The sequence below is a fragment of the Geotrypetes seraphini genome, chromosome 10 (assembly GCF_902459505.1).
Source record: "Geotrypetes seraphini chromosome 10, aGeoSer1.1, whole genome shotgun sequence".
Taxonomy (NCBI): domain Eukaryota; kingdom Metazoa; phylum Chordata; class Amphibia; order Gymnophiona; family Dermophiidae; genus Geotrypetes; species Geotrypetes seraphini.
This window is the reverse complement of record NC_047093.1, coordinates 26,816,340-26,830,351: the sequence shown is the minus strand read 5'-3', so window position 1 is coordinate 26,830,351 and position 14,012 is coordinate 26,816,340. Positions and strand designations below refer to the sequence as shown.

Below are 14,012 nucleotides of genomic sequence, written 5' to 3'. Positions count from 1 at the left end.
GCTACACAGTGATAATAAGGTGAGCGTGTTCTCATACTTGTGTTACTGTTATTCAGAAGGGCGCAGTATGGGCACGCACTGGGCAGGAAAAGTTACCTGGTGGGAGGAAAGTCTGTGGTCCTGTAGTGCACATTCAGATATCTGTTCTTCCACTAAAAGGTGAAAACAGAGAAATCAGTTATCAATATATAGTTTTATTATTTAAAAATTTCTTCCCTGCTTATCACTTAAGCGGGTTACATTTGTCCACATTAAATTTCATCTGCCACTTGGATGCCCGGTCTTCCAATAAAGGTCTGGCTGCAATTTTTCACGATCCGCATGCGTTTTAACAACTTTGAACAGTTTAGTGTCATCTGAAAATGTAATCATCTCACTCGTCGTTCCAATTTCCAGATCATCTATAAACAAGTTAAATAGCACCGGTCCCAGTACAGATCCCTGTGGCACTCCACTGTTTACTCTCCTCCATTGAGAAAAATGACCATTTAACTCTACCCTCCGCTTTCTATCTGATAACCAAATTCCTAATCCACAACTGAACTTTGCTATCTATCCCATGACTCTTTTATTTTCTCAGGAGTCTCTCATGAGGAACTTTGTTAAAAGCTTTCTGAAAACCTAGATACACTATATCATTTCATTAGTGTGCGCTAAGCTTTAGGAAAAATGCCCCTATGACACGCACTATGCATCTGAGTTGTCACAAGACTATGGCCTTATCACAGAGCATCCATATAGTAAGAGTTAAGAGAATCTTATCAAGAAGTTCAGTCATAAACTCCTATTGTACCCCTATAATATGGAACCTTGAAGCTTATAGGTCTGCAATAGATCACCACAAACTTTGAGAAAATAAACCTCTAGAGCAGTGCCCGCAAACACTTTTTTTGCCCAGCACACTAATGGAACAAATGCTTTTCTGTGGCACACCCAAAACTCTACTCCCTAATGCCACATCCCCCCCCCCCACCCCACACAAACCTCCTCTCATTTTCCCTGAGCTTGAGACCGTGCCTAAAGGGCCTCTGAGCATGCGAGGACGTTGACATGATGACACTGCTCAGATGCATTATTAATGTTCAGAGTTCAAATTACGAATGTCCTAGTTTCATTGACAAAATTCTAATGCCACACACACCAGCTCGTTCACTTTGAGCCACTGCTCAAAATCTACCATCGGTCCCCTCATTAAAAGTTATTAACACGCGCCGAAACACCATATTTTCGGTAACAGCCCCACTCAAATGAAATTCACTGCCAGCTTACTTAAGGGAGGAAAAAAAGTATTTGATAAAAAAGGATCCCTTAAAAGTTTTGCTTTCAAAGATGCATTTGAGTTTTAATTTCGACTTACCTTCAGATTTTTAGTATTGCTCTGTTTTTGGCTTGGACCATTATTTATTTATTTTTTAGGTGTTCTTCTCTCTCCTCATGTTCTTACCCTTTTTTTATGTCTCTTTCCTAAAAAATATTCTAGTTCACCCTTTCTCCCAATGTTCGAGTATGTCTTTGTCCCTTTTCATGGTTTACATGATTTACCATGTAAACCATGTATTCCCCCCATTTTAATTGTGCATCGCTTAGAATTTTATGTAAAGTGATCAATCAAATTTTAACAAACTTGAAACTTGAGCATTCAGTGTCATTATGTTGACTCCAGACACGGCCCCAAGCACAGGGAAAATGAGATGGGCAGAGAGGAGAGGCGCCCTTGTCGGAAGTGACACTTATCCCTGGCAGCACACCCAGAATCTCGCCATGATTCACTGCTCCAGAGTAATTTTCAAACCTATCCAGTCAGTCAGGTTTTCAGGATATCCCTAACGAATGTGTTTGAGAGCAATTTACATATAATGGAGTTGACAGGCATGTCGGTCTGTCTGGTTATTTACTAGAACAATTTACATTTTTTTTAAGGCGGTTTGTCCACTAAGGATAACTTCATTGCTTGTGTTCCCTCCAGTACAAGGATGTCTTTACAAAAAATTTTTGCATCGAACAATTGCATATCTGGCAGCTGGTTTGGATTCGGAACTGCGCATTTTGTTTGCTTCTTCGAATTCATATACGCATTTCCGAAAACTATTAAAGACATCTCTTTTTGTAAAATTCTTAGGAAAGTAAGGAAGATGTTATTTCTCTTGTCTTTCACTGTGATGTACAGTCTCTTGATGATGTAAACCGCATCGATCTGGAAGGTCTTGCGGTCTTGCGATATTTTAATGTAATGTAATGCATTAAGATATCCTGAAAAACCAATTGACCGGTGGTCCCTCCAGGACAGGTTTGAGAACCACTGAACTAGACAACACAAGGGGTGACGTTACCTCCTCCAATCACCTGGCATGTAATCAGAAAGCTTTTTCTCTCTTTCTGTGATGCCCATTCTGAACTCTTCCAAGATAGGTGCTCTGTTATGGCACTGCTCGTGCTGGTTCTATCAGCTATCACCGTCTCCTCCTCCGAGCTTCTCTCCGAGCTTCTCTCCGAGCTGGGGCTCTTGAACATCCTGCCATAAGACAAGAAACGATCAAGGTCGCACTCCAGCTGAGTGACTCTTTCCTGGAGTTTCTGTACACTTCTTCCAGACTTGGCAGAGCTCAGCACTTTCTTCCTGAATGCCCGAATCTTTTCATGGATTCTCCCAGTCACCTGCAGGCAGAAATCATGCAGGGAGCGTGAATGAGCCTCCTGGGGTATGTGTTTAACCTAATCTGCCTTCAGGAGTTGGGCATGAGAATGGTTGCGGGGGTGGTGTGGCACTGAAGTTTACCCTATGATTTATTTTTAGATGGGGGAGCTGCTTCTCAAGATTTCCTTGTGAAATAAGACTCTCGTTTAGATAGAAAGGGATCAATTCAATATATAGACCCTAAAATAAAATGGTCACAAGAATATTTTAATTTTCCGTTAATTACTAAGGGGTAGTGGCATAGTAAGGGGTTGGGTAATGTAAATGTGCCCGAGTCGAGTCTCTTTCATTTGAAAGGAAACTCTACAGTGAGAGGGCATAGGACGAAGTTAAGAGGTGATAGGCTCAGGAGTAATCTAAGGAAATACTTTTTTACAGAAAGGGTGTTAGATGCATGGAACAGTCTTCCGGAAGAGGTGGTGGAGACAGAGACTGTGTCTGAATTCAAAAGGGAACGTGGGATCTCTCGGAGAGAGAAAGAGATAATGGTTACTGTGGATGGGCAGCTCTATGACCTCACAATGCAGGTGCACAGAGCCTTAGCCTATAGGAAGAGGAGATGCAAATGTTAAGAACCTTAACCAATCGGGAGAGGAGGAGATAATGGTTACTGCTGATGAGCAGACTAGATGGGCCATTTGGCCTTTATCTGCCATCATTTTACTATGTTTCTATATGAAACCACCAAAAAGATATTCACAGAAATTGACCAAACCAGGGACTAATTTGATAAAGCTTCCTACCAATTACGGAGAATTGATAGGAAGCCTTATCTAATTAGTCCCTGGCTTGGCCAATTTCTGTGAATATCTTTTTGGTGGTTTCATTTAGTTTTTGGATATTCAGCTAGCATTTATTTATTTTTGTCACTCTGGGCTCCTTTTACTAAGCTGCGCTAGCGGTTTTAGCGTGCGCGCTAGATGCTAATGCTTCCATTGAGCTGGTGTTAGTTTTTCCACGTAGCGCGGAGGCAGCACGCGCTAAAAACGCTACCACAGCTTAGTAAAAGCCCTATGTTTCCATAACCATTAAGTTCTATGACCTCACAATGCAGGTGTAAATAGACTTAACCTATAGGAAGAGGAGATGCAAATGTTAAGAGCCTTAGCCAATAGAGGAAGAGATAATGGTTACTGCACATGGGCTGACTGGATGGGCCATATGGCCTTTATCTGCCATCATCTTTCTATGTTTCTAAGTACATTTTTTAACCAATGAAGATCAAATAAAGAGATGTGACTGGTAAGAAAGAAAGAGGCAAGGACACACTTTGTTTACATTATATTGCTGTATCTAGTTCCTACCTGCAATAGTTGCACCTGTTCCTGACATTCCCGTTCCAGTTCTAGGGCTCTTAGATGAAGCCATTCCCAATCCTCAGTCTTTTGCGCCTCCAATGCATACTTCAGCCGCTTCTGTATGAGCTTCACCTGTTTTATCTACAGACAAAAGGGACCTTTTTAAAAAAAACCAAAAAAAACAAACCCAAACCTGGGATTTATGAACTACCTTTATGAAGAGATTCATCCAAGGCAAAACAACAATAAAATGGCCAAATATAACCATAAATACAATAAATGAAGTAAACTCAAAAGTAGAAAACTGAATCTTAATAATAGGACTACCATGAAAACAGTATCAAAAAAATATATATATGATAACACTGAAATTCAAATAACAGAGATATAATACAAGGTCAGCATAATACTTATGAAACACCTACGGACTCTTTTACAAAGCCGCGCTAACGGCCCCATAGAGATTTAAAGGACTTCGGGGCTGTTGCTGCACGGCTTTGTAAAAGAGGCCGCTAATAAGCACGGTACATAGACGAAACCTTGTGAGGCAAAGCCACGTGGACAATCGCACGCAGGATGTCTGTGCGCTGGATTTAAACAGTATTTTAAAGCGCTCCAAGGGGGGGGGTTTGGGTGGGGAACCCCCCCTTTACTTAAAATTGTTGGCGCTCCCATTGGGGGGGGAATACCCTATTATATAGGAAACAGCCTTTTTCCCTGTTTTTTAGGGAAAAAGTAGTTTCCTCTGTAATGGGGGGATTCCCCCCCAATGGAAGCACCAACAGTTCTAAGTAAAGTGGGGGGTTCCCCTCCCACACACACACCCCTCAGAGTGCTTTAAAATACTGTTTAAATCCAGCGCGCAGATGTCCTGTGCGCGATTGTCGGCACTCCATTGTCGGCGCGGCGTTGTCTCACGCGGGTTTGACCTGTCACCAATAAGCACACATTAGAACAGTGTGTCCAAGAGATAGGTCATGCATGCCTCTGTTACTGCTGGCACCAGCACCTCTCCCGCTCTCTGCCCCTCCCCCTCCCGGTGTACCGGAATTTTAGGTTTACCAAATGGAGGGATTTCCAAAATCTGGCAATTTGTCCGGGTTTTGGAAAATTCCCCCGAGCTCAGGGATGCATCTGGAGGGCCTCTGAGCAAGCACGGACATCGACGTGATGACACCTCACACATGTGGGTGACATCACTGATTGACATCCAGGCATGCTCGGCGGTCCTCTAGACACGGCCCCAAGTTTAGGGTGATGCGGCTAAAAAGAGTTTGCGAGACACTGCATTAGAACATTCAAGCTAATGCTTTTCTACAATAAAGCTGAGGGGCCAAGTACAAATACAATGTACAGATGGGGACAATTGGTGGTACAGAGTCCTTTGGGATAAATATATGAATGGCTAAACTTGAGGTAAGTTATTTGTACAGTTAATTTTATTTATTTATTTAAAATATTTATATCCCATATATCCAACAATACTAAGAAGGTTCCAATCTTACATACAACAGATGATATATTCTACTGGACTGGATCAATTCTGGTCCCAAACTTTGACAGACCTTGCTCTGACATATCTTACCTCAGAACACCTGTGCCTGCCGACCAGTTCTTCTACCGTGCACTGCAGATTTATTAATACCCAACCGTGACTCTATGATTTATTATCTTAGATTCTGCAAAGCATGTGTTCTTAGTCATATTCTCTGTAAGTTGTAAGCTATTGATCCTATAGCTTTGTGTTTTGATCCTGTAGCATGTTATTGACTGTAATGTATGTATCTCTGTTCCTGAAAACTTTGTGTATGTATCCTTGTAACTCGTTCTGGGCTCCTGGGGAGGACGGACTGTAAAAATGAATGCATGAATAAATACTGCTCCGGCATGGTTTCAAAATCTTTGGAATGTTTACCATCCTAATCATAGTTTACGATCTGAGGGGTGTGTGAGGTTTTAAAATTACAAGAAACTTAGGATTCACCATAAAAGAATTGGAAATATGATGTTTTCAGTATTCAGCTCTGGAACTCCCTTCCTGGAGTTGTGAGACTGTGTAAAGATCGGGTATGATTCAGGAAACAACTGAAAACTCAATTGTTCGTTGATGCATTTATGTAACGTGGATTGACTGTATGTTGTTATAAGTTAGCATCATATTGCCTCAATGGGTTAATGAAGGGATGTTGAGAGATAGGTAAGAGTTTTAGTTTCACTGTCCTGCTAAGAAGATGTTTTTTTGTTTGATGTACTTATGGTTTGCCATTAACCCCACCCCCCTTTAATGAACTACGATAGCAGTTATTAGGGCAAGGAGCCACGCTGAATGCTCCGCGCTGCTCCCGACGTGTACAGAGTTCTTATGAGCATTAGGAGCAGCGCGGAGCATTCAGTGCGGCTCCCTGCGCTAATAACCGCTATCACGGTTTAGTAAAAGGGGGGTATATTATGTATGTTACTTTGTACATCGCTTTGATTGAAAGCGGTTTATAAATCTTTTAAATAAATAAAATAAAACAAAAAATAAACACTAACATACCATCAAAAACCACAACATTTAAGTCCATAAAAAAATATAAAATAATAACGGAATCTTAAATAACATATGCACAAAAGAAAAATAAATCACACTGCCATTTAAAACGAGAGAATTCAACAGCCCCCTTCACAAAATATAAGGCACTGATCTAAGTTACACATGTGTGTAACAAGCTATGAGGGGTCGCTGAAAAGTTCTCAGCCCAACCAACAAAGTGGGGACAGTAGGGTAGTCCACAGTAGTATGCAGTAAAATCAACCTTGTCAAATCTTGTCTTCTCAAAGCTTATTTTGGTCCACTTGGAATGCCTTACTCATGTGTCAAAACTTCAGCTTGATTAGACAATATTTAGAGGTCACCCCAGCATGCACTGTTTGCTTGTCTGCTGTGTATGTGGGTGATTGCCCATAATTATTTTGTATGGCTTCATCTAGTTTGCGACCTGCACCCGAAAACTGGCTCTTTGGACTGTCATCTGCTAGACTGCCACGTGGACTGGATGTTCTTCAACTGGTCAATTGTCATCATCACTATGATAATGGAAAACCTTCACCTGAAAGCTATAAGTTGTGAGTCAGCAATGGCGGTATGAGATCAAGTCAGGATATCGACACAACGACTCTTGCGTTTGGAAGTTGAAGAAACTACACAATAAATCCATTTCAAACAAAGCGCTCACAGCCATTTTCAGACATCTGTGGTTTCTGTCCGAGCACCTAGCAGCACTTTTTGATGACGGAATCGCACCAGAAACAAAACTATGAATGGCGCAAAACTTACAGCATTCAGCGTTGTCAGACATTTCACGACGTCTCACGCATACAGATGAAACATAACCTGTGACCTTTGAAAGTCTTATAACACAGAGAAAAGTCATTTTTTTAAATCTCTTGATTGCAGGAGGATCAAAAAAAGCGAAAATGTTCCTGAAGAAACATCCCACAGAGTGGCTCGATGATCCGGTTTTCCAAGGAACTTTGGAATCGGGCATCCAAACTGTTGCTAATTCACATGGTATTTTATTTTGTCCCTTTTTGGTTTTAATCCCTTTGTAGTTTTTCTGTTTTAAGTTTGGCTCAGATTTTTTTTTCCCGACCTCTTTCTCCCTCTCACCTTTTGAGCATGGCCTACATTCATCACCTGTGCCCTAGAAGAGAATATATAGAACTTGGAGTGAATCAAGTTTTTATTTAATGTCTCTCTTTTGGTTTTTGGTACAGTAAGACTTAATTGGTGATATGGATTATTTATATATTTTATTTAAAAAAAACCCCAACAACAAAAACAAACCCATTGAAAGAGTAGCTCACCTTGATGAAAACTGAGGCATGTTTTCAGTAATTTTGGCAACAAAGGAAACCATGGGCTCCGTTTATCAAGCTGCGCTAGCGGGGTTAACGCGCGCGACTTTTCATCAAGCGCTAACCCCCGCGCTGGCCTAAAAACTACCGCCTGCTCAAGAGGAGGTGGTAACGGCTAGTGCGGCTGGCAGTTTAGCGTACGGTATTACACGTGTTAAACCGCTAGCGCGCCTTTGTAAAAGGAGCCCCAAGTCACTTAATCCCCCCATTGCCCCAGGTGCATTAGAAAGATTGTGAGCCCGCCTGGACAGACAGGGAAAAATGCTTGATTACCTGAATAAATTCATGAAAACCGTTCTGAGCTCCCTGAGAACGATATAGAAAATTGAATAAATAAAATAAAATAAATTCATCCTTATATCTGATGAGAAGGAAAAGCTTCCTCAATTGTAGACATTTTTTCAATATCAAGGTTGGCCCGCGACTTTGTCCAAGTTTTTTCATTTTGGCCCACTATGTATTTTAGTTTGACACCCCTGATATAAGGGATCTGTCTTGTTCTGCGTTTATGACAAATGCATGGCAACAAGGCTTTTCATTTCATTTCCCAGTTTCTGCCTGCATTGGAATGCATTCGTTCCAGATGTGCAGACCCGCCGCCATCTCGCCCGCGAGAGCTTACCTTGTCAATCAGCCGCAGCTCTATAGGGTCCGGCACCCCCATATTTCCGCTGGGATTCCCCGAGCACGCCCCCTCCGCTCGCGCCCTGAACCTAGGGAAGAACGCCGGGAGTCCCGGAACAATCAGCGCCCGTGACGTCATCGGCAAACACCGCGGTTACCTGGGCGACCACAACCCAGGCCCCGCCCACAAGTGGCGGACTGCACTCCCATTGGTCAGCAGTCACGGGCATGTGCTCGAGTAGGGGCGTCGCTTCGCCCTCCTCCCGGATCGAGTGGGATACGCTGGTACAGCACATGTGCTAGGGGAAGTCTGCGCTCTTCCCTTTTCGATCCTTATCTTAAAATTCATGCCTCACTCTTTTCTCCCATTATATGCACAGAGCTGTGGCGATGACTATATTAGGGAAATCAATGAGATAAACCTTATTTGCAAATGACTCCGTGCACACTAGGGCAGAACTACTAGTCCATTTGCAGCAAAGTCACCTTATTCCAGGAGGGATAGTTTTTGGTTTAAAGGCCAATAGATTGGTCGTGCCAAAGGTATGAGGGAATATATATATATTTTTTAGATATAGGGTATATAGAGCCTATAAATGTGGGGGATTATTTTCCACACTTCAGTCCAAGAGTTGACATTCAAAAAAGCAAGAGTTATTTTAGATCTCATAGCTTATATGGTTCTCTTGCTCCCTATTTTAATTTCTGCAGCTCTCACAGAAGTTTTGTTACATTGGAAAGCTAATAAAAACCTCAGTGTTTATTTCTGGTGACATTTAGTGTTACAGAGTCCTAAATTTGTAAAGCAGACACAGTGGCGTACCTAGGGTATGTGGCACCCGGGGCCCATCATTTTCTGACACCCCCCCCCATGTAAAAAAATATTTTTTGTAATGACCATGAAACGGAATAAATGGTCAGAATAGAAACAGGCAGTGAAAATTTTCTTATATTCCAAACATAACATAACATAACATAAATTATGTCTGAATTGTCATGACATCAGAAGTACATATGGAGTAGTTGCAGGTGATGCTTGGGACAGTTCTGATTGTGTTAGTTCGGTTTTATGTGTTTTTTGAATAGAAGGGTTTTTATTTCTTTTTGAAGGTTTTGCAGTATGTGGTCGATGTCAATTGGTTGTAGGGTTGGGGGTCAAGTGTTGCAGCTCGAATGGCTAGGAGGTTGTCGAACAGTTTTTTTCTTTTGACGTTTTTGGTTGGAGGGTGTGTGAATGGTGCGTGAGTTCTCCTATGTCTGTTTGAAGTGGATTGAATTATTTAGCTGAAGAAATTAGTTACCCCCTCATCCCACACACATTAATTCTCTTCCATTTTTGTTCCCATTATAAAAAACACTGATAAGTTCCCAGAAAAAAAATACATTAAAATAAGAAGTGAAAACAAAGGCCCCTACAGATGAGAACATAACATAAGAATAGCCTAACTGGGTCAGACCAATGGTCCATCATGCCCAGTAGCCCATTCTCATGGTAGCCAATCCAGGATACTAATACCTGGTCAAAACCCAAAGAGTAGCAACATTCCATGCTACCGATCCAGGGCAAGCAGACACTTCCCCCATGTCTTAATAACAGATTATGGACTTTTCCTCCAGGAATTTGTCCAAATCTTTCTTAAAACCAGCTACACTATCTGCTTTTACCATAACTTCTGGCCACTTCATTTTTAAGTTTAGATCTTTCCTTTCAAACAGAGACCTTGCTAGATGTCAAATACAGCACAAGGTAACTTCACATGGACTTAGCTGTGCAGGAAATGTGAATCTCCTCATACACCCACCATATATGGCAAAAATGTGCAAAGGTCTGGTTTTTTATTTCGATCACTACATAGCCTAATGCCACACAAGCAGCGCTGTTACAAATATATTCTGTAGGTCAATGTTAAGGATAACAAAGTTTCCTTCCTTGGACCAGAAGGAGATACTGATAACCACTGGAAGAGATCCCAACACAACACCCAAAGACCCACTCAGTGTGTGAACCAGTTGAGTGGAGTAGACTAACTGGGGGGTGGAAATGGGCCCGGAGTTTGCTCAGCAGAATTTCCCAGACCACCTCTTCCTCTCAACACATTGACACGCTGCCACCACCACCACTAGAAACACCTCACTGGGTAGGCCAGCTATGCTATAAACTTTATAAAACACATTATTATATTTTCTTATAAAGCACATATTTTAACTGAACTCTCTGACATCCTCAGCCTTTCCATTCACAAAAATAGAAGGAAGAAAAGTTCCCATTTCCTGCTGTTTCATGTCCCCAGCCTATACAATATTTTTTTTCTGCAGACCCTTCAAAAGTCTGACCAAATCCTCGTTTCACTTGCATTATAAAGTACTGAGGATGCCATCTCTCCCCAATCCCAGGTCCTAAAGTCTAAGACAGTAGCGCAAACTAATGCTGCCAGATTCAGGAAAAAAAATTTCGATTCGATTCAACCTATTGAATTGGTTTTTCAATTCGATTTTCCTGCCCAGTTGGGTGATTTTTTCAAAACTCCTGGTGGGTTTTATAGCTTTTTCACCCCCTTTGGCTTCTCCTAACCACACTGGCGCTGTGGTGTAAATAAAATAAAGAAACAAAAATGACTTTTCCTCTCTCTGTTAAATCCTAGCTCATGTTTGCAGTCCAACACCAGCTCTGTCAGGATACACATTTCAAATCTGACATATTATAATCACAAAACAGAAAATAAAATTAATTTTCTACCTTTTGTTGTCTGGTTATATTTCAAATCTTGTTGGTCCAAGGCTCTGGTTTTCTTCTGATAACTTGCTTGCCAGGGTCTCCTTCTTTCTTCTTTCTGCGTGCTAACCATCCATCTGCCAACACTGTCCTCCCTTTCCATTTCCTTTCCCTCCCCAGGAAGTCTGGTATCTTTCCTTTTTTTCATCTCCCTCCACAGATCCACCTTTTCTTAACTACCCTTTCATCCGGCATCTCTCCCTCCTTCCCCACCACCCCAGAGTCCACCATCTCTCCCTTTCTTTTCCCAATTACCCTCCTATCCAGTATCTCTATCCCTCCTCCACACCATCCCTTGTGTCCAATTTCTCTCCCTTTCAGTTCCTTCCCTCCCTAAATCCCATGGTCCATCATTTCTCTCCCTCTCCTCTATTTTCAGACCCATTATTTCTTCATCCCCCCCCCAAAAATTTGGCATATGCACGTCTCTTTGAACACCCCCTTCCCTCCGTGTACTTCTAAACCAGGGTCCCCCCCAAAGGCCTGCCCCCCCTTAAAGGTCTGCCTGTCCCCCCTTGAAGGCCAGCACCCCCCCCGAAGGCCTGTCCACCCCCCTTGAAGGCCTGCCTGCCTGTCACTCCCCTCCCCCTTGAATGCCTGCCTGCCTGCCTGCCCACCCGCCCCACCCCGAAGGACCGCTCGCCCCCCTGGCCTCCCCGCACCATCTATGAAGCAGCACTACCTATGCTCCCGGCCTTGCCGTTCAGTCCCCATCACCACCACCACCCCCGAAGGACCGCTCGCCCCACTGACCTTCCTGCACCACCTATGAAGCAGCCGCAGCAGGATCGCGACGTCAGCTATCCCTGCGCTGCTTAGGCACTGCTTCCTGCGCCGCGTTCCCGCCCCTCCTCTGACATCAGAGGAGGGGCGGGACCGTGGTGCAGGAAGCAGCGCCCAAGCAGCTCAGGGATAGCTGACCTCGCGATCCTGCTGCTTGCTGCTTCACAGGTGGTGCAGGAAGGTCAGTGGGGCGAGCGGTCCTTCGGGGGTGTGGGGGGACTGAACGGCAAGGCCGGGAGCACCCCTTCAGGGCTGGCACCCGGGGCGGACCGCCCCTCCTGTCCCCCCCTTGGTACGCCACTGAACAGACAAAACAGGAACCTTATTGCCGGAAAGCTCAAATTTGGGCTAATTTGGAATGCTATCCGGCTACTTTAAATTGAGAAAGCTAAGAAGTGTGGTTGGATTTTATTATATATTTTTTTACCCCGTTGATTACCCCTCCGTGTCTCTGAGCTTATCCTTCTTTACAAGCAAGTTTGTTATTTTGGAAGGATGTGTTGTTTTGGGGTTTTTTGTTTTTTTTAATTAATCACGCTTTCACTCCTCATTGTTCATACCTTTGGTATTTTCTATGTTCCCCTTGATTTTTTTTTTTTTTTACTTATTTGCCCATCTGCTTTATTACCTCTGTGACTGTACTGTGAAGTTTTTTCTATCCTGAAATTTGTAAATCTGAAGTTTAGGCAGAGTGATTTGTTTTGCCTTTCATTTTATTATTTGTGGTGGAAACATTAAGAAATTTAATTAAGGGCTCCTTTTATCAAGCCGCGCTAGTGGGGTTAACGCGTGCGACGTTTCATCACGCGTTAACCCCCGCGCTGGCCTAAAAACTACTCAAGGGAGGCGGGAGCGGCTAGCGCGTCCGGCGGTTTAGCGCACGTTAAACCACTAGCGCGGCTTCATAAAAGGAGCCCTAAATTTCATGAACTCCCAAAGTTGCCGAACACCGTCTTCTCGCAGCCTCTGATTCTGCCCTTTGAAACGAGTGCTACGGATTCCAAAACATTGTATTGAAGAAATGCAATAAATACATAATAATATAATACAGTAAAATAGTCATTACATTTAAATTTACCATATTTAGTTCTAATAAATGTTTAGCATTCCTTCAAAATAAATTTTTCAAATTACCTATTATATCTCTGAATATATTCCGTCAATTTCCGACCCCCCTTATCCTCTACCCCCCCCCCTATTTCTCCCCCACCCATTATTACAACATTATAATAAAAAATCTTCATCTCGAAACTCTGCAAACCCCACCCCCTCCCCGCAGAACGACGAACGGAACAACGCAGCCGCCTGCGCCTTGACGTCACGCCCCTCGTACGCGCGCGCCCCCGCCGACGTGAGTCGGTGCCAGTGGGTTACTGTTACCGCCAACTCCGCTTGTGCGCTGGGGGTCCGGGGGAAGATGGTGGCGAGCGCGCGGGCGCAGAAGCTGGTCTGGCGGTACAAGCTGGCCATCGCCGCCGCCCTGGCCATCCTGCTCATCCAGGGCCTGGTGGTGTGGAGCTTCAGCAGCCTGGAGGATTCCGACGAAGAGCAGGGGGAGGTGAGGGGGCGCAAGGGGGGAGGGCGAGACTCCCCGGCGCGCCTGGGGGAGGGGGCTGTGAGGTGCTGACCCCGAGGGGACGGTGGGGGCGATGAGTAGGGTTTATAGTGTCAGAGCTAGGGGTGGGGGGAGAAAAGTGACACGGGCTGTCTGGACTGCTGTAAACTGGGGAAATCTAGGGGTACTTGTAGGGTATTGGAAGGCCTTTATGGGGTGGGGGTAGGGAGGCATCAGAGGACCCCCAGTATGGATGGGGTTTATGTTGTGGAGTGCAGAAATGGGTGGCTGGTTTTGCCAGCTATTAGAGGTTGGGGGTACTAGCAGAGTGTGAGAGGCTTTCTTGCAGTCTCAGGAGTCCACCTTAGATCAGTGCTTCCTGAA

The 14,012-nt window shown here is 43.8% G+C and overlaps 2 protein-coding genes across 6 annotated transcripts in view; one reads left to right on the top strand and one right to left on the bottom strand.

Moving 5' to 3' along the window:
• The window catches only part of HEATR9 (HEAT repeat containing 9), a 54,977-nt gene extending 46,344 nt beyond the window's left edge, over positions 1 to 8,633 (bottom strand). For 3 of the 5 annotated variants that reach the window (XR_004540769.1, XM_033960051.1, XM_033960053.1), the window contains exons 1-4: positions 8,516 to 8,633; positions 4,000 to 4,134; positions 2,331 to 2,655; positions 97 to 152 (exon numbers count right to left, since the gene is read on the bottom strand). Coding sequence is in view for 4 of the 5 variants with exons in the window: in XM_033960051.1 (XP_033815942.1) it covers positions 97 to 152; positions 2,331 to 2,655; positions 4,000 to 4,134; positions 8,516 to 8,557 (558 nt within the window). In the remaining variant the exon portion in view is untranslated. Of the gene's footprint in view, positions 1 to 96; positions 153 to 2,330; positions 2,656 to 3,999; positions 4,135 to 7,645; positions 7,680 to 8,515 lie in introns of those variants that run through there. The other 2 variants (XM_033960052.1, XM_033960054.1) reach the window with 2 other exon arrangements.
• A 4,733-nt stretch (positions 8,634 to 13,366) lies between these two features.
• XYLT2 (xylosyltransferase 2) overlaps positions 13,367 to 14,012 on the top strand; it is a 60,951-nt gene continuing 60,305 nt past the window's right edge. Inside the window, exon 1 of the mRNA XM_033961854.1 lies at positions 13,367 to 13,631. Coding sequence (XP_033817745.1) covers positions 13,491 to 13,631 — 141 coding nt within the window. The 5' untranslated portion in view covers positions 13,367 to 13,490. The remainder of the gene's footprint in view (positions 13,632 to 14,012) is intronic.